The following is a 21,483-nucleotide window of genomic DNA, read 5'->3' as shown; positions in this document are numbered from 1 at the left end:
AGCTCTCTCTCTGTATTTATGTACCTTTATTTAACTAGGCAAGTCAGTTAAGAACCAGTTCTTATTTACAATGACGGCCTAGGAACAGTGGGTTAACTGTCTGTTCAGGGGCAGAACGACAGCTTGTCAGCTTGGGGATTTGAACTTGCAACCTTCCGGTTACTAGTCCAACGCCCTAACCCGGGTATGCTCTTGCTCTATTTGATCTCTCTCTCTCTCTCTCTCTCTCTCTCTCTCTCTCTCCCCATCTCTCTCTCTCTCCCCATCTCTCTCTCTCCCCCTCTCTCTCCCTCTCCCCATCTCTCTCTCTCTCCCGCTCTCTCTCTCCATCTCTCTCTCTCTCTCTCCCTCTCTCTCCCTCTCCCCCCTCATCTATCTCTCACTCTGCTCTTTATCTATTTGATCTCCCTCTCTCTCTCTCTCTCTCTCTCTCTCCATCTCTCTCTCTCCCCCTCTCCCCCCTCTCTCTCATATATCTCTCACTCTGCTCTTTCTCTATTTGCGCTCTCTCTCTCTCTCTCTCTCTCTCTCTCTCTCTCTCTCTCTCTCTCTCTCTCTCCACCCTCTCTCTCACACATTCTCTGTCTCTATCTCTCTCTATCTCCTTGCCCAATGCTGCAGGTTGAATCCATTGCCCCGATTTCCTGTCACATGATTGGAAATAGGATCCCTTGTTGCTCTCTCTCTCGTGTGTGTGTGTGTGTGTGTGTGTGTGTCTGTGTGTGTGTGTGTGTGTGTGTGTGTGTGTGTGTGTGTGTGTGTGTGTGTGTGTGTGTGTGTGGTTAGACCTGCCTGCCTTGGAGTTCACTTCAGACTTCTATCGCGGACTTGGAACGACACCTCCACACAAAACGATTCGCCGCATCAGTCCGCATCAGGCAGCGTTCAGAGCAACAGTTCACCTGCGTCCGAAGTTCCCGAACACTTTCCAGTCTCAGCACTCCTCGCACAGAACACGACCATAACCTACCCAAGACAAGTCCCACTCTCGTTCTCTCTCTCGCTCTCTCTCTCTTTCTCTCTCTCAATACTTGAGCGATGGATTCATTTTTGACAATGACGGCTGCCCTTCTACTAGTTGGTTCTTTATCTTCGACTGCTTCGAGACAATTCGACACTGGTAAGTTGATCGGAAACGTTTTTATGCTGTTTCTTTTCCTTGTGTGTTTATTTATCCAACTCATCCGGTAGAAGCCTTTGAAAGTTAGGCTGCTACAATGCGTACTTTGTTTGAGCCGCCAGAGAATTCCCTCGCAAGGCGCTCAATGGAAATATTGGGCTATTGATGTGAAATTCTTTTAAAATGAAATGTATGACTGAATTTGCGATGCGCATAGTATACTGTAGCACAGAACAGAACACAGCAATTTTTATTTTCCTCTCTCGACCTGTCATTACTGCCATGTTTCGTAACCTACTGTAAATCGTAGCAGATGCAGAACGGCTGCTATCTGTCACTGGTTTAATTTTTAAATGAACAACTGGCCTAAATCAATTTTCTTATGAATAAAGGCTATTGTTGATCGATGGCGCTTTCTTATTGCCTACCACAGAAGTGTTCGTTCTTTGACATTATTATGTAATATATATGATTATGTAAAGGCTGTACCTCAATTAAATGCAATCATTATAATACAGTGGGCTAATGATGCAGTATTGTCCAAGGCTGTGGATTGACAGACAGCGGGCAGGAGTCAGTGTGTCGTTTATTTAATTCCTTATGAATTAATTCAGTTTGCTACATTGTAATACAATGTGGACAACCCACAGTGAAACCCGGATTCCCCCCTTCCAGAACATGAACTTGAAGCCTTCCTTATAATACATAGTCAGGTATCCAACATGCCAATTTACATTTTTCATTCACGCAGAAACATTGCACATAACACTGCAGGGAAACTCTCTTCCCAGATTACACACATCATGGAACTGTAGCCTCTTCCGTTTAAAAATCATTTGTTAGGAGTATAATTGTTTAAATAATTTGATAATGACGAACACATGAACCAAACGTCTCTCATGTTGTAATGTGTGTTGTGTTTAAACAGCAAATCCTCATGCTTTCCTTTAAAACATGTTTTTTCTTAATTATACCATTATTCCAATGGGAGGTTTGGCCATCTGAGCTACGTGCGTTATTCCAATGGGAGGTTTGGCCATCTGAGCTACGTGCGTTATTCCAATGGGAGGTTTGGCCATCTGAGCTACGTGCGTTATTCCAATGGGAGGTTTGGCCATCTGAGCTACGTGCGTTATTCCAATGGGAGGTTTGGCCATCTGAGCTACGTGCGTTATTCCAATGGGAGGTTTGGCCATCTGAGCTACGTGCGTTATTCCAATGGGAGGTTTGGCCATCTGAGCTACGTGCGTTATTCCAATGGGAGGTTTGGCCATCTGAGCTACGTGCGTTATTCCAATGGGAGGTTTGGCCATCTGAGCTACGTGCGTTATTCCAATGGGAGGTTTGGCCATCTGAGCTACGTGCGTTATTCCAATGGGAGGTTTGGCCATCTGAGCTACGTGCGTTATTCCAATGGGAGGTTTGGCCATCTGAGCTACGTGCGTTATTCCAATGGGAGGTTTGGCCATCTGAGCTACGTGCGTTATTCCAATGGGAGGTTTGGCCATCTGAGCTACGTGCGTAAGTGCTCCCATGTGTACCAACAATATGCATTAACAATGTATTTACAGCTATGGTATTCCCCCTCGTTAAGCTGTGATGGAGAGAAAACCCCTATCCACAGTACCTTCAGTATATGTAACTGTAGGTTATCTATATACCCTCTGTATATACTGTAGATATCGGCATATAGATAATGGGTATCTAGACAATGGGTATCTAGATATTGGGTATATAGACAATGAGTATCTAGATATGGTGCTTATAGATAATGGGAATCTAGATAATGGGTATCTAGATATTGGGTATATATAAAATGGGTATACAGTCTATATAATGGATATCTAGATAATGGGTATCTAGAGATTGGGTATACAGTATATACACTGCTCAAAAAAATAAAGGGAACACTAAAATAACACATCCTAGATCTGAATGAATGAAATATTTTTATAATATATTTTTCTTTATTTATTTTTCTTTACATAGTTGAATGTGCTGACAACAAAATCACACAAAAATGATCAATGGAAATCAAATTAGGTCTGGATTTGGAGTCACACTCAAAATTAAAGTGGAAAACCACACTACAGGCTGATCCAACTTTGATGTAATGTCCTTAAAACAAGTCAAAATGAGGCTCAGTAGTGTGTGTTGCCTCCACGTGCCTGTATGACCTCCCTATAATGCCTGGGCATGCTCCTGATGAGGTTGCGGATGGTCTCCTGAGGGATCTCCTCCCAGACCTGGACTAAAGCATCCGCCAACTCCTGGACAGTCTGTGGTGCAACGTGGCGTTGGTGGATGGAGCGAGACATGATGTCCCAGATGTGCTCAATTGGATTCAGGTCTGGGGAACGGGCGGGCCAGTCCATAGCATCAGTGCCTTCCTCTTGCAGGAACTGCTGACACACTCCAGCCACATGAGGTCTAGCATTGTCTTGCATTAGGAGGAACCCAGGGCCAACCGCACCAGCATATGGTCTCACAAGGGGTCTGAGGATCTCATCTCGGTACCTAATGGCAGTCAGGCTACCTCTGGCGAGGACATGGAGGGCTGTGCGGCCCCCCAAAGAAATGCCACCCCACACCATGACTGACCCACCGCCAAACCGGTCATGCTGGAGGATGTTGCAGGCAGCAGAACGTTCCACGGCGTCCTGAACCTGCTTTCATCTGTGAAGAGCACAGGGCGCCAGTGGCAAATTTGCCAATCTTGGTGTTCTCTGGCAAATGCCAAACGTCCTGCACGGTGTTGGACTGTAAGCACAACCCCCACCTGTGGACGTCGGGCCCTCATACCACCCTCATTCAGTGTGTTTCTGACCGTTTGAGCAGACACATGCACATTTGTGGCCTGCTGGAGGTGATTTTGCAGGGCTTTTGCAGTGCTCCTCCTTGCACAAAGGCGGAGGTAGCGGTCCTGCTGCTGGGTTGTTGCCCTCCTACGGCCTCCTCCACGTCTCCTGATGTACTGGCCTGTCTCCTGGTAGCGCCTCCATGCTCTGGACACTATGCTGACAGACACTGCAAACCTTCTTGCTACAGCTCGCATTGATGTTCCATCCTGGATGAGCTGCACTACCTGAGCCACTTGTGTGGGTTGTAGACTCCGTCTCATGCTACCACTAGAGTGAAAGCACCGCCAGCATTCAAAAGTGACCAAAACATCAGCTAGGAAGCATAGGAACTGAGAAGTGGTCTGTGGTACCACCTGCAGAACCACTCCTTTATTGGGGGTGTCTTGCTAATTGCCTATAATTTCCACCTGTTGTCTATTCCATTTGCACAACAGCATGTGAAATGTATTGTCAATCAGTGTTGCTTCCTAAGTGGACAGTTTGATTTCACAGAAGTGTGATTGACTTGGAGTTACATTGTGTTGTTTAAGTGTTCCCTTTATTTTTTTGAGCAGTGTATACAGTATATATAATGGCAATCTAGATATTGGGTGTACAGTATATATAATGGCTATCTAGATATTGGGTATACAGTATATATAATGGCTATCTAGATATTGGGTATACAGTATATATAATGGGTATCTCAATATTGGCTATATTTAAAACATTTTGTACCTTTATTTAACTAGGCAAGTCAATTAAGAAAAAATCTTATTTTCAATGATGGCCTAGGAACAGTGGGTTAACTGCCTTGTTCATAGAAAAATGTCAGATTTTTACCTTGTCAGCTCAGGGATTCGATCTTGCAACCATTTGGTTACAAGTACAACGCTCTAACCACTAGGCTACCTTCCACCCCGTCATGCCATTCATCCACCACCAACACCTCGTGTTTCAGCAAGATGTTACAATTCCTGGACATTGAAAATGCCCCAGTTCTGCCATGGCCTGCGTACTCATCAGACGTGTCACCCATTGAGCATGTTTGGGATGCTCTCGATCAAAGTGTACGACAGCGTGTTCCAGTTCCCACCAATATCCAGCAACTTCACACAGCCATTGAAGAGGAGAGGGACAACATTCCACAGGCTACAAGCCTCTATGCGAAGGAGATGAGTTGCGCTGCGTGACGCAAATAGTGGTCACACCAGATACAGACTGGTTTTCTGATCCACGCCCCCACCTTTTTTTAAAGGTATCTGTGACCAACAGATACATATCTGTATTCCCAGTCATGTGAAATCCATAGATTAGGAGCTAATGAATTTACTTCAATTGATTGATTTCCTTATTTGAAATGTAACTCAGTAAAACCTTTGACATTTTTGCATGTTGCGTTTCATATTTCTATTTCATTATATATACTATGTACTTATACCTGCAGGCCTAATGTGTGCCAGGTGTTGAAGGGAAATAGATACCTCAGGCTTAAACACTCCTCCTCATCACCATGGCTGGATCCCAAATGGCACCCTATTCCCTTCGCAGTGCACTACAGTACATAGGGTCCTGGTCAAAAGTAGTGCACTATGAATGGAATAGGGTGCCATTTGGAAGACACACACTGTTTCACTGAGCTGAGTGTGTCTCTGAGTGCTTTAGAAATGGGCTCAGCCGCTCGGAATCCCACATACCATTCTCCTCTCCAAACAACCAAGGGCCCAGCGCAGAGAGATGGAAAGAGCGAGCGTTTGCCTGGCTGCCGCCGAAGCACTTGACACCACGTACACTCAAATGGAAGTCGTTTCATGTGAAAGCGGTCACAGTGAAGGTGTAATTGAGTTTGTGCTGAAAGCCTGGTAATGTTTGCGTTCGCGGGGTGTGTGTGTGTGTGTCGGGCCCTGTGTATAAGCAGGAGCGGGTTAAGCTGCAGTGAATGATTCTGTTGTTGGCGTTGGTGTTCGGGGGATTTGTGATGTTCTTAACATTTTGGAGATTTGTGGCCCGCAGCGCTGCTCTGGATAGGTGTCCTGTTGACTAACTGCCTAGTGCTTAACATACGAACACACCACATCCTCTTCTCAAATCAAACTGGAGACTGGCAGTATTAAATATACAGAGTTTAACAGATTATCTCCTTAAACATGTTTCTATTCTATTTTCTTCTATTCTATTACATTCCTATTTTATTTATATTTTAGTGTGTTCTGTCTTTCTCAAAATGGTGCAAGGTTGGTGAATACCTAATTGTACTATAGAAGTACTATTATAGTAATACTACAGTAATTATAGTAGAACTATATTGTAGTAGTCTATAAGGAGGCACCACTTTATGTGCTGGCAGGGGGGGAATGCATCTGCTGTTAACGAGTTGTGAAAAACGGTGTTGTCTTCTCCTGAGAATCAGCCTCAACTTTTTCCAATTGCAAAAGCAAACGGATTGCGAACGGATTGGTTTTCAGGCAGCAGTCTGATTCTGATGAGGGCTGTGACATTTAGAAAGAGGATAAATGGAAGAACGGGTGGTTGAACATCTTATGAAAAAGAGGAGGCAGCAGTCTGATTCTGATGAGGGCTGTAACATTTAGAAAGAGGATAAATGGAAGAACGGGTGGGGAATATCTGATGGAAAAGAGCAGGCAGCAGTAGACCTGTCAGAAATACATCCTGGTGATGTGGATGATACATATCTGGAGCAACATTTTATTGCGTTTGGAAATGATTGAACAAAAGTTAGTGTTTGGTTGGCTATTATTCATCTTGCCAAGGAATCTGTAGTGATATTGACAAATGCATGATCTACATTTAAGTAATTAGGGTTAAATGCCTTGCTCAAAGGCACATCAACCTTTGTTCCCTTCTCCTAGTCAGCTTGGGGGATTCGATCCAGCGACCTGTCAGTTGCTGGCCCAACTCACTTAACCACTAGGTTACCTGCCGCCCTATCTGCTCATCATAACTACACCAGTCCAGACCTCATCATAACTACACCAGTCCAGACCTCATCATAACTTCACCAGTCCAGACCTCATCATAACTACACCAGTCCAGACCTCATCATAATTACACCAGTCCAGACCTCATCATAACTTCACCAGTCCAGACCTCATCATAATTACACCAGTCCAGACCTCATCATAACTACATCAGTCCAGACCTCATCATAACTACACCAGTCCAGACCTCATCATAACTACACCAGTCCAGACCTCATCATACCCAAACCAGACCAGACCAGACCTAATCATAACTACACCAGTCCAGACCTCATCATAACTTCACCAGTCCAGACCCCATCATAACTACACCAGTCCAGACCTCATCATAACTTCACCAGTCCAGACCTCATCATAACTTCACCAGTCCAGACCCCATCATAACTACACCAGTCCAGACCTCATCATAACTACACCAGTCCAGACCTCATCATAACTACACCAGTCCAGACCTCATCATAACTTCACCAGTCCAGACCTCATCATAACTACACCAGTCCAGACCTCATCATAATTACACCAGTCCAGACCTCATCATAACTTCACCAGTCCAGACCTCATCATAACTACACCAGTCCAGACCTCATCATACCCAAACCAGACCAGACCAGACCTCATCATAACTACATCAGTCCAGACCTCATCATAACTACATCAGTCCAGACCTCATCATACCTAAACCAGTCCAGACCTCATCATAACTTCACCAGTCCAGACCTCATCATACCTAAACCAGTCCAGACCTCATCATAACTTCACCAGACCAGACCTCATCATACCTAAACCAGACCAGACCAGACCTCATCATAACTACACCAGTCCCGACCTCATCATAACTACACCAGTCCAGACCTCATCATAACTACACCAGTCCAGACCTCATCATAACTACACCAGTCCAGACCTCATCATACCTAAACCAGACCAGACCTCATCATAACTACACCAGTCCAGACCTCATCATACCTAAACCAGTCCAGACCTCATAACTACACCAGTCCAGACCTCATCATAACTACACCAGTCCAGACCTCATCATACCTAAACCAGACCAGACCTCATCATAACTACACCAGTCCAGACCTCATCATACCTAAACCAGTCCAGACCTCATCATAACTACACCAGTCCAGACCTCATCATACCTAAACCAGACCAGACCTCATCATACCTAAACCAGTCCAGACCTCATCATAACTACACCAGGAGTGTTTGGTGTGTTCTCGTCCTCTCAGAGAGAGCACTGAGGTCAACTGATCTGATGTGCTGCATATGAAGCACTAGCCTGATCCTCTGACATAAGCTCCATTTAGATAAAAAGCACATCAAATAGTGGAATTTGGACGAGTGTTAGTAAGTATGGGGTGTGTGCAGTGTGTGTGCTTGTGCTCCTTTGTATATACGTGCAATGTGTGTGTGTTCATGAATGTGTATCCTTTTCTATCTGTGCTTATTGAAGGCTATTCAGAAATAACTGTAGGCAGCTACCAACCGGTAGATTCTTTCTTCCCCATAATGACTTTGGGCCGGTGGGCCGGTGCAGTGGTGAAGGAGGAGAGTGTTTAGAAATGGATTCCCTTGCCAGTCCAGACTGACTCTGCTGAGTCCAGGTTTCATTGACTGAAAGCTCCTGTATCTGGCTTCCTCACTGCTCTCTCCTGCTCTGATTATATCATATCTGGCTGCTGTTTCCTGTGTGTATAAAGAATGGTCCACCACCCAAAGAACATCCAGACAACTTGACACACCTGTGGGAAGTATTGGAGTCACCATCCCTGTGGAACGCTTTTGACACCTTGTAGAGTCCATGCCCAGACTAAGTTAGCCTGTTCTGAGGGCAAAAAGGGGGGGAGGTACAAGTCAATATTCCTAATGTTTTTGAACACTCAGTGTATGTTTTGATTGCTAACACATTTCTAAGGCTGCATGAGGATTTGAAAAAAGTCTCATGAAAGGTAAGCGCTCTGCTCTGTTTCTTGCGCAGGCTGCACACACTTCATCAGTCTCTCGTTCACTATTTGACAAGCGCTTGATCATATTCTCATTCATCAGACTATTCTCCATTTAATCTGGTCTTTACATATACAGACTATTAGAATGGCCCACAAATAAAAAAACATAGCATCCACTTGAACAGAGGTTATGTGCAGTTCCGTTTTTTGATATGCCATTTAGGCTGTACCATTTGTAAAGCAGATTAATGTGCTTCATTTTAAGACTATAATAGCACAAGAAAGCTAGGATTCTCTTTTAAATAGTGACCTGTCAAAACTCTGTTTTCACACGCGATTGATTGTGCAATTACTGGGCTTATAAGAGTACTTCCGGGCTTATAAGAGTACTTCCGGGGTCCCGAGTGGCGCAGCTGTATCTCAGTGCTAGAGGCATCACTACAGACCCTGGTTCGATCCCAGGCTGCATCACAACCACTGTGATTGGGAGTCCCACAGGGCAGTGCACAATTGTCTGGGGTAGGCTGACATTGTAATATAAAAATACAGGCCATCAAACCCTCTCTTCAGCAAGCATCCCATTTTACTATGTTTGGAAACCCCCAGCCCCTGGGTCTGTTAAGCATCTCTCTCCTCACCTGGTAACTCCTACTCATGCATCATAGGTTCTGACTGAGTCTTTGTACGCCTGACTGACTGTTTGAGGAGAATGGGGATGGAGATGACACTGGCTGCATCCCAAATTAGATGTATGCCACATTATTTCCTATGTAGTACACTACTTTTGACTAGAGCCCATAGGAAATAGGGTGCCATTTGGGACACAATGTTATTGGGGGTGGATGGGCTGGGTCCTCTTTGAGGATAATGACAGACCGCAGGAGGATGGAGGGATGGCGGGATGAAAGGATGGAGATGGAGTGGGAGATGGAAACAGGCGTGGGGGTTTAGGGTAAACTTCAGTGTTGGTGGAATGTGTGTGTGTGTGTGCATCCCATCTCTCTCAGCACAGGGAGTGTCAGGGGGTTCTGGGCGGTGGCCCTTGTGGTCCTTTTTTCCGGTCCTCCCCCTCTAAACTCTTCCCCATATAGGCTTCTGTTCAGCACACACTGGCGAACCACTGAATGTATGGGTAGTGGTGTGCTTTAGTGTGTGTGTGTGTGTGTGTGTGTGTGCAGCTCTCTCTCTCTCTCTCTCTCTCTCTCTCTCTCTCTCTCTCTCTGTCCCCTCTCCTCCCTTCCCCTCCTCTCTCTTTCCTCTCCTTGCTTCCTCTCATCTCCTCCCTTCCTCTCCTCTCGTCCCCTCCCCTCTCCTTCCTTCCCCTCCTCTTTCTCCTCCCTTCCCTTCCATTCCTCTCCCATCTCTCTCCTCTCCTCTCCTCTCCTCTCCTCTCCTCTCCTCTCCTCTCCTCTCCTCTCCTCTCCTCTCCTCTCCTCTCCTCTCCTCTCCTCCCTTCCCCTCCTCTCTCTTTCCTTTCCTTGCTTCCTCTGATCTCCTCCCCTCTCCTTTCTTCCCCTCCTTTCTCTCCCCTCTCCCCCCCTCTCTCTCCTCTCTTCCCCTCCTCTCTCTCTCCTCCCTTCCCTTCCATTCCCCTCCCCTCCCATCTCTCTCCACTCCTCTCCTCTCCCCTCCTTTCTTTCTCTTCTCCTCCAATCCCCTCCTCTCTATCTCCTCCCTCCCTCCCTTCCTCTCCTCTACTCTCATCTGCCATGTATAATACGTCCAATACCATGGCCTTGTTGTTAACCTCAACAGGGAAACACAACTAACACCCATATGGTTGCAGGGCACTCTACCCTTGCTGGCACCACACAGTGAGAGAGTGAGCTGGGCATTAGCGGTTTAGTTATGTCCTGTGTCCCAAATGGCACCCTAGTCCCTATGGGCCCTGTTCAAAAGTAGGGCACTATATAGGAGATAGGGTGCCACTTGAGACGCAGCTCTGGGGTCTGTTAGGGTCTGCTAGCTATGTTAGCCTTTTGTCTTCTGCGTTACAAAAAGGGGAACCAGGCCTGCAGTGCTGTTAGCAATGCTAACAATGTGTTTGCATGAATAGAGACAGAAGGATTGGGGCTTGGGGAGGTTTTGTTAGGACTTATGCAAGTGTAAAAGGGGGGATGAGAGAGAGAGAAAGAGAGACAGGGGAGCTGGAGAGACACAGAAACAGAGAGAAAGAGAGAGAGACATGAGGAGAAAGCGAGATGAGCAGGGAGAGTGAGAGCAAGACAGAGATGGAGAGAGACAGACAGAGAGAGTATTTCCCTACTACTCCCCCAGTACTACACCCCCAGTACTCCCCAGCATGCCCCCTGACTTGCAATGGCTGCCCATAGCTCAGACAGAATACTCATATTTACTTGGCTGAAAGTGAGTTGAGTTTGGTTGGAAGTGGGAAACAGAAGAAAACTTTGGTCTGTGTCATGTGGCTTTGTGTCTTGCCGCTGACCTAGCAGCTACTTCCTGTTGACTCCTGGATGGTGCTCTGCAGAGGTCAAGTTACGGCCAACGCCCTGGGCAGGCTGCCATGGCAACCGCAGAGCGAGAGATGGAGTGACAGACGGAGCCCATTATTACCGAGCCTGAAAAGCCAATTTATGCTTACTACTGATAGACAATAGTCTAGCTGTAGCTGAAGCTGATTGACCATGCAGAGCCTTTGAGCCTAGCCTACTGTAGTCTAGCTGGTGCTGAAGCTGTGATTGTCATGTTCCTGATAAGGAGCTCTCTTTCTGTCTCACCTCCTTTCCCTTTCTCAGTTTCTCTCTTTCCCAATTAATATTACCCTCCCTCCCTCCCTCCCTCCCTCCCTCCCTCCCTCCCTCCCTCCCTCCCTCCCTCCCTCCCTCCCTATGATGCAAAGCAGCTCTGTCCTCTTGTCCTCCTGTCCCCCTGTCCTCCTTGTCCCCCTGTCCCCCTGTCCTCCTTGTCCTCCTGTCCCCCTGTCCTCTTGTAACCCTGTCCTCCTGTCCCCCTGTCATCTTGTCCCCCTGTCCCCCTGACCTCTTGTCCCCCTGACCTCTTGTCCTCTTATCCCCCTGTCCTCCTGTCCCCCTGTCCTCTTGTCCCCCTGTCCTCGTGTCCCCCTGTCATCTTGTCCCCCTGTCCTCATGTCCCCCTGTCATCTTGTCCCCCTGTCCTCCTGTCCCCCTGTCATCTTGTCCCCCTGTCCTCTTGTACCCCTGTCCTATTGTCCCCCTGTCCTCTTGTTCCTCTGTGTCCCTCTCCTGTGTCAGAAAGTCAAGAGATGCTGTATCTCTCTCTCCCTCCCTCTTTCTCTCTCTCTCTCTCTCCCTCCCTACCTCTCTCTCTCTCTCTCTCTCTCTCTCTCTCTCTCTCCCTCCCTCTTTCTCTCTCTCTCTCTCTCCCTCCCTACCCCTCTCTCTCTCTTTCTCTCTCTCTCTCTCTCTCTCTCTCCCTCCCTACCCCTCTCTCTCTCTCTCTCTCTCTCCCTCCCTACCCCTCTCTCTCTCTCTCTCTCTCTCCCTCTTTCCCTCTCTCTCTCCCTATTTCTCTCTCTCTCCCTACCTCTTTCTCTCTCTCCCTCCCTACCTCTTTCTCTCTCTCTCCCTAGCTCTCTCTCTCTCTCTCTCTCTCTCTCCCTCCCTCTTTCTCTCTCTCTCTCCCTCCCTACCCCTCTCTTTCTCTCCCTCTTTCTCTCTCTCTCTCCCTCCCTCTTTCCCTCTCTCCCTCTCCCTCCCTACCTCTTTCTCTCTCTCCCTACCTCTTTCTCTCTCTCCCTGCCTACCTCTTTCTCTCTCTCTCCCTACCTCTTTCTCTCTCCCTCCCTAGCTCTTTCTCTCTCTCTCCCTAGCTCTCTCTCTCCCTCCCTACCTCTTGCTCTCTCTCTCTCTCTCTCCCTCCCTAGCTCTTTCTTTCCTGTCCGGTCTCAGAGAGTTACATTCACAGACTGTAGGAAGATGCAAAGTGAGCAGCTCCTCTCTCTCTCTCTCTCTGTGCCACTGGACAGTGAAGTGATTGGACATGACAGATGTGATAGTTATGTAAAGCGTGTTGTGAGAAGAGAGAATAGAAAAGGTGGTGTCAGGTTCGGTGTGTCAGTCAGTTAGTCCGGCCTGATCCGACAAGGCAGCTCTCATCTCCTCTTCTCTTCTCTTCTCCTCTGGTAGACAACATAGAATTAAGCTGTCAAGCATCTGCCTGTTTCAACACTGTGTGTGTGTGTGTGTGTGTGTGTCCAAGACTGGAGGACATAAACAATGTTTAGATAGTGATGGCGGAGGGCTGTGGCGGTCATGAAATGTTGTCAGCCGGTGATTGTCAAGCAAATAACAGACAATCTCGGTAATTGATCGTTAATTAACATAAACACATTCAGCATCCTCTGGCTTCAACACATTTTTTTCATGTTTTATTTTATTCTAATTTAACCTTTATTTAACTAGGCAAGTCAGTTAAGAACAAATTCTTATTTTACAATGAGGGCCTACCACGGTCGAAGTCGGACGACGCTGGGCCAATTGTGCGCCGGATGTGATACATAGCCTACAAGCCACTGATGTAGACCTTTGGAACATCTACACTGTAAAAAGTCTAATAAATCCATGTAATACAGGCTACACCATCACAATAAATCCATGTAATACAGGCTACACCATCACAATAAATCCATGTAATATAGCCTACATCATCACAATGAATCCATGTAATATAGCCTACATCATCACAATGAATCCATGTAATATAGCCTACATCATCACAATAAATCCATGTAATATAGCCTACATCATCACAATAAATCCATGTAATATAGCCTACATCATCACAATAAATCCATTATTTATTTTAGACAGGTCTAAAGAAACATGAAATGAAGAAAATGTAGTCTATTTCAGAAGAACAATAGCCTGATCAACTCTATGTGAAGGAGATGTGACGCAAATGAATAGGCCAACAAGATGAATAGGCCAACAAGATGAATAGGCCAACAAGATGAATAGGTCAACAAGATGAATAGGTCAACAAGATGAATAGGCCAACAAGATGAATAGACCAACAAGATGAATAGGCCAACAAGATGAATAGGCCAACAAGATGAATAGGTCAACAAGATGAATAGGCCAACAAGATGAATAGGCCAACAAGATGAATAGGCCAACAAGATGAATAGACCAACAAGATGAATAGGCCAACAAGATGAATAGGCCAACAAGATGAATAGGCCAACAAGATGAATAGGCCAACAAGATGAATAGGTCAACAAGATGAATAGGCCAACAAGATGAATAGGCCAACAAGATGAATAGGCCAACAAGATGAATAGGTCAACAAGATGAATAGGTCAACAAGATGAATAGGCCAACAAGATGAATAGGCCAACAAGATGAATAGGCCAACAAGATGAATAGGTCAACAAGATGAATAGGTCAACAAGATGAATAGGCCAACAAGATGAATAGGTCAACAAGATGAATAGGCCAACAAGATGAATAGACCATGGGATCCAATAGAGCCGCCCGTGTTTTCTGACAATTCTATCAACTCCTACAACAAACAATTGTTTTTGACTATCAGAATGCAATTGAATTCATCTGAAGGGAAATGTGTTTAATGTGCCTAAGCTTTTAGATTCATATAATGAGTTTAAATCAAAATGGATCGTTATCTGCTGTTGTTATGAAGAGAACAAACATCGCTCTTCTAATAGTTCTCTGTTAGTATGTATGGTGGGGTACTCAATTACAATTTGAGAATGTGCAATCACACATTAGTGTGTGGTCCGGGTGGATATCGTCATTAATCGGCGAAGTAACAAACCCTCAACTCACAACCCATGTGACGCCAAACTGTTCAAACTGTTTACAGCCCTTTTGTTGGCAGAGAGAAAATGTTGCCGTTTTAAAGGTAATTCAACACATTTTACCATGTCTCATGTGCTTTCATATGATACCAGGAGTGGATGCCCGACTGAGTTTAGATTTGATTGGTCCGGATTGTCCCCCGTTCTGTTCCGTTTCAGCTTGTTGAGTATTGTATTCTATTTGATCCTAGTGAGTATTGTATTCTATTTGATCCTAGTGAGTATTCTATTTTTTTTTACACGGTAGAAAGTTAAAGTTATGTCAGACACTGGTTTTATATTCCTGATAAAACCCCAAAACCAATTGTTTGTTCTGCTTGCTTCCCCTTTTAGGAAATGATTACTAAAGACTTCATATAGTTGTTATTAAGGTAAAATGACCTGCTTTCTTTCCTCTCTGGTGTAAACACATGACATGGTTCAAACATCATAAACCACTAGAGATTTGGATTCAAAATAATCACAGGATCAAAATAATAATACTTATTTTCCACCATCATTTGCAAATAAATTCATTAAAAATCAGCCTCAGCCTCCGGCCACTGAGGTCTCCTGTTTGCGTCCTAAATGGCCCCCTATTCTCTATATAGTGCACTACTTTTGACCAGGGCTCATAGGACATTGGTCAAAAGTAGTGCACAATGTAGGGAATAGGGTGCTATTTGGGATGTAGCTCAGCTCTCTGTTCCAGCCCTGCCTCCAGAGGAAGGACAGGCTCAGCCACTCTAAATACACATCGTACACACACACACACACACACACACACACACACACACACACACACACACACACACACACACACACACACACACACACACACACACACACACACACACACACACACACACACACACACACACACACACACACACACACCAAAGGAAGTCACCGTCTCTCTAAATAAATGGAGAGTTACTTCCCTGCAGCAGCAGCATGGGCGTGGCTTGATAGAGGCCCAGCAGGCATTTTGCGGTGGAAAAAGCCAATTGTCGCCTTTCCCCTCCTGCAGTTGCAGGAAACACCCACTGACAGGACAAGTGGACAGCAGGGATAATAGTGGACTGGACAAGACTTGGGAGTTAACAAGACAAGGAGTGGACAGCTAGACAGCATAGGGAGTGACATTAATGAGTGAGCAGGACTGGGGAGTGTACAAGGCAAGTAGTGGACATACAGGGAGTGTACAAGGCAAGTAGTGGACATACAGGGAGTTGACAAGGCAAGTAGTGGACATACAGGGAGTTGACAAGGCAAGTAGTGGACATACAGGGAGTGTACAAGGCAAGTAGTGGACATACAGGGAGTTGACAAGGCAAGTAGTGGACATACAGGGAGTGTACAAGGCAAGTAGTGGACATACAGGGAGTTGACAAGGCAAGTAGTGGACATACAGGGAGTTGACAAGGCAAGTAGTGGACATACAGGGAGTGTACAAGGCAAGGAGGAATGGACAGTACAAGTTAGACAGCAGAGCGTATGGGCATAGCTAAGTGGGCAGGACTGGGGTGTTACTGTTAACAAGGCAAGGCGTGGAGAGGACAGAGCGCTAAACAGAGACATGAGCAAGGGAAGGTGTTGACTTTGACTTAGCTAAGTGCACAGGACAAAGTTAAGTGGATTGTGGGAGGTGGGGAGAGCACTGCAAATATGAGGTTATGACAACTAGGGTTGGCAGTATGCAGATGTTCATTTTGTTATTCCGTTCTTTTCTCATTTATGCTATTACGCTATTACCCCATGCCCATTGGGCATCTATTTACCCCATGCCCATTGGCCATCTATTTACCCCATGCCCATTGGGCATCTATTTACCCCATGCCCATTGGCCATCTATTTACCCCATGCCCATTGGGCATCTATTTACCCCATGCCCATTGGGCATCTATTTACCCCATGCCCATTGGGCATCTATTTACCCCATGCCCATTGGGCATCTATTTACCCCATGCCCATTGGGCATCTATTTACCCCATGCCCATTGGGCATCTATTTACCCCATGCCCATTGGGCATCTATTTACCCCATGCCCATTGGGCATCTATTTACCCCATGCCCATTGGGCATCTATTTACCCCATGCCCATTGGGCATCTATTTACCCCATGCCCATTGGGCATCTATTTACCCCATGCCCATTGGGCATCTATTTACCCCATGCCCATTGGGCATCTATTTACCCCATGCCCATTGGGCATCTATTACCAGAATGCAAAGATAATGTTTTGACGCATGGCTTTTCTGAAGGAAGAACAGCACAGGCTATGGAACATCATGTGTACACTCTGTGTCTGTGTGGAGTCTGGAGTCGCTAGGGCGACGGGGCCTGCCTTCTCGGCTCGGAGAAGTAGGGTGAGGAGCAGAAGGGCAGAGAACAGAGAGAAGAAAATCAAGATAACTGATCCAAAGGGCTTTGAGTTCTCAAACACAGCAGAAAGGTAACACAATGTGATGTCCTGTTACCTTATGAATTCAGCCACTTACTTAGATAACTAGCAAGTTAAACTTAAACATCTAGTCAAATGGCTACCCAGACTATTTGCGTCCACCCCCCCCACATCCTTACACACTACTGATGCTCTTTAAATACTTATTACTTTTACCTCTTATTCTTATTCAGATTTTTTAGAAACTGCATTGTTGGTTAGGGGCTCGTAAGTAAGCATTTCCCTGTAGGTCTACACCTGTTGTATTCGGCTCATGTGACAAATACAATTTGATTTGATGAGTAGCTACTTTTTTTTAGCTACTTTTCCCAGTGTAGCCGGCCTACTTTTCTCTGGTAAAATGGAAGATTAACTTTATCCAAAACATTAGGAAATGTAGCTGGCTACATTTTTTATATGATAAATAAACATTAGAAATACGATGGTCATGCATCGTTTTTTGCAAAAAATACATTGCTTTTTCATTGTGCGCTCATTTCCCTGTGTTGCTGCCAGCCAAAAAGCATTTCTGTTGTCGTCTGATGAAAATGAAGCTATTTTCTGCCCGAAATGTGTTGCACTAATGTGTTTTCTGTGATGGAAAACTATAGTTGCACGTCCCTGATCACTGTTGACTTTCAATATAAAACACAACACCTGTCAATACACAGCTGGACTCACCTGCTCCTGCTTTCTCCTGTTGTGCTGTTTACAAACAAACATGTGACTGGCTCATAATGTAAAATAATGTGACAGGTGAAATGAAGAACACCATCTGAACACGATTATCTCCTAACACAAGTTGACTGCTGGTATTTACGTTAAAAGTAGATACAAATATTAAAATGTATTGCAAAACTTCAAAGTAATAGCTTCAACGGTATTGAGGGCATTGAAAAACCATCCCGTGGCTTTTTCCAAATACCTCGGTATACGTTATATATGGTATACCACTCCAGAGTAATTACAACCTATATCTACTGAATCAAAGTTCTACAATAGTGTGCAACTGCAGCCCCCAATTCAGGGCGTTCCTGCATGTGGGCGTTCCTGCGTGTGGGCGTTCCTGCAGGTGGGCGTGCCTGCATGTGGTCATTCCTGTATGTGGTCATTCCTGTATGTGGTCATTCCTGTATGTGGTCATTCCTGTATGTGGTCCTTCCTGTATGTGGGCATTCTTGTATGTGGTCCTTCCTGTATGTGGGCATTCCTGCATGTGGTTATTCCTGCATGTGGTCATTCCTGTATGTGGTCATTCCTGTATGTGGGCATTCCTGCATGTGGTCATTCCTGTATGTGGTCATTCCTGTATGTGGTCATTCCTGTATGTGGTCCTTCCTGTATGTGGTCATTCCTGTATGTGGTCCTTCCTGTATGTGGTCCTTCCTGTATGTGGGCATTCCTGCATGTGGTTATTCCTGCATGTGGTCATTCCTGTATGTGGTCATTCCTGTATGTGGGCGTTCCTGCATGTGGTCATTCCTGTATGTGGTCATTCCTGTATGTGGTCATTCCTGTATGTGGGCATTCCTGCATGTGGTTATTCCTGTATGTGGGCGTTCCTGGATGTTGGCGTTCCTGCTGTGTACCTGAGAAAACCGTGCCCGACAGATGGGGGAGAAAGACACTGTCTACTGGTTGCCTCCGCTTCCCGCTAGCACAGCAGGGGTCGGCACCGTGTGCTAGCTAACTAGCCTCCCGCCTGCTGTGTACCGGACTAGCTGGCTAAGGTAGCAAACAGTGTCCTTCGCTCCCACCTACCGAACACAAGCCCTCACTGTTGTTAACAGAACTGGGGGAAGACAGTGCCCGACGGGCGGGGAGGAAGGATATTGTCTACCGGTGTAGGTTTGCTAGCTACCGTTGTTGCCCCCGCCCCTTCTTCTGTGGGGTTTATCGGTGGCTGGCATCCTACATTATTGTGCATTAATTTCACCTACTGTATTGGAGTGCCCCTGCCTCCCGCCTGTCCTAGCTGTCCTATAAGCATAAACTGGGGTTCCTGCAGATGCAGGAATGCCCACATGCAGGAACATCTCGAATTGCAGGCCAAATGTGAACACTTCTCAAATTATGTGTGAACAGACACAATAATTTATGTAAGTTATTAAACCTTAGAGACCCTAAGGGACATCTTGGTTCCTGGACCTCTGTTTTACGACCCAGGTCTTACCCCTGTAAGTTGTTTAGGCATTGAGCCAATGCTATCCCATTGCAAGGCATTGAAGCTCTTTGAAAGTGGCTGAAACTGAATGGGCTTGAAACCTGAGCTGAAAGGACAAGAGTCCCTGATTTAGTCTGTCCCTTTATTCATCCCAAATGGACCCCTATTCCCTAGATAGTGCACTACTTTGGACCACAGCCCTATAGAACCCTATTCCCTAGATAGTACACTACTTTAGACCTGAGCCCTATGGCACCTTATTCCCTAGATAGTGAACTACTTTGGACCATTCCCTATGGGAATAGAGTGCCATTTGGGATTCTGTTAGAGGTGAATACAGGTACAGATCTCTGAGGTGAACAACAAGGGGGTTGGATGTGTGTGTGTGTGTGTGTGTTTGTGTGTGTGTGTGTGTGTGTGTGTATCCAGCAGGCAGTCTACGTGGCACCATCACGTTGGGTGTCACACATGGCCGATGCCATGAAACTGGATCCACTGGGCCCTCAATAGATCCCTGTAATCGATCCTCTTTCTCAGGGACAGTGATGTTACTGGGATGCCCTCTCTCCCTCCCATTGACTGGAAACATCTGTTTCTCTGTACAGAAGAGCTTTCCAGAGCCACACACACACACACACACACACACACACACACACACACACACACACACACACACACACGCACACACACAATTCTTATTTTCCCTACATCCTATTTTCCCTAAACCTAATCCTAACCCTAACCTTAAGCCTAACCTTAACCCCTAACCATAATTCCTAACCCTAAACCTTACACCTATTCCTAATCCTAACCCTAACCTTAAGCCTAACCTTAACCCCTAACCTAATCCTAACCCTAACCTTAAGCCTAACCTTAACCCCTAATCCTAACCCTAACCTTAAGCCTAACCTTAACCCCTAACCATAATTCCTAACCCTAAACCTTACACCTATTCCTAGTTCTAACCCTAACCCTAACCCCTAAGCCTAAAATATCCTTTTTCCTTGTGGGGACTGGCGAAATGTCTCCATTTGTCCGAATTTTCCTTGTCTTGCTATCCTTGTGAGGACTTCTAGTAAAAACAAAAACATACACACAAGCCAAGTTGGGACCAGAAATTAGAGATGGCTTAATAAAAGGCTAAATGGCTGATGATGATCACTGCTTTAGTTCTTGTTTGTGCTGTCTGGCAGCTTTTGTGCTGTCTGGCAGCTTTTGTGCTGTCTGGCAGCTTTTGTGCCCTGGACCTTGTGTGTTTTATTCACGGATTGTGTGTCTGTCTTTTGTGATTTGATATGGTGGTAATATGCACTTTGTTCATTGGCTGACCGTAGCAATCAGGAAGATAAAACAGCACGCATTAAACATATTTAGAGAAAATCTCAAAAGCAAGGAGAATTCGGAGAACAATCCAGAAGTACAGATGAATGTGTCTTGTTGTGGTCCTTTTCTGAAAGGTTTCAAAGGTACACATCAGACAATTGATTTAGTGTGGAAATATAAAGGTGAAATGCAGGCCTGCTCCCTCTCTCACCATCATACAGTAGCAAAGAGCCAAGGTTCTTTCGTTTCTCTTAGATGGAATCGGATTAGATGTGTATGAAATCTGATGAGTCAGTCAGAGGAATAGGGGACTTAGCCAAGGGACTTAGCCAAGACTTACATCTATAGTTTACAAAGATAGACAAAACAAACATGCAAGGATTTTTCTTATGTGTTTGCAACTCTCTTTCTCTCTACTGAGCTCTAGAACTACGGAGCTAGAAACACCCCTGACTTCTAGAACCAGTAGTTAGGAACGCTGAGTTCTAGAACTACGGAGCTAGAAACACTCCTGACTTCTAGAACCAGTAGTTAGGAACGCTGTGTTCTAGAACTACGGAGCTAGAAACACTCCTGACTTCTAGAACCAGTAGTTAGGAACGCTGTGTTCTAGAACTACGGAGCTGGAAACACTCCTGACTTCTAGAACCAGTAGTTAGGAACGCTGAGTTCTAGAACTACGGAGCTAGAAACACCCCTGACTTCTAGAACCAGTAGTTAGGAACGCTGAGTTCTAGAACTGTGGAGCTAGAAACACTCCTGACTTCTAGAACCAGTAGTTAGGAACGCTGAGTTCTAGAACTACGGAGCTAGAAACACCCCTGACTTCTAGAACCAGTAGTTAG

General features: G+C 45.6%; 1 protein-coding gene across 2 annotated transcripts in view; it reads left to right on the top strand.

The window, feature by feature from the left end:
- The first annotated feature begins 759 nt into the window (after positions 1–759).
- LOC110536394 (kremen protein 1) overlaps positions 760–21,483 on the top strand; it is a 108,901-nt gene continuing 88,177 nt past the window's right edge. The window contains exon 1 of one of the 2 annotated variants that reach the window (XM_036936354.1): positions 760–1,120. In XM_036936354.1, the coding sequence (XP_036792249.1) occupies positions 1,039–1,120 (82 nt within the window). In that variant the 5' untranslated portion in view covers positions 760–1,038. The remainder of the gene's footprint in view (positions 1,121–21,483) is intronic. The other variant, XM_036936353.1, reaches the window with a different exon arrangement.

Source organism: Oncorhynchus mykiss, chromosome 11, assembly GCF_013265735.2.
Source record: "Oncorhynchus mykiss isolate Arlee chromosome 11, USDA_OmykA_1.1, whole genome shotgun sequence".
NCBI classification, from domain to species: domain Eukaryota; kingdom Metazoa; phylum Chordata; class Actinopteri; order Salmoniformes; family Salmonidae; genus Oncorhynchus; species Oncorhynchus mykiss.
Note: the sequence above shows the minus strand (reverse complement) of the source record. Positions and strands in the feature narration are given on the sequence as shown.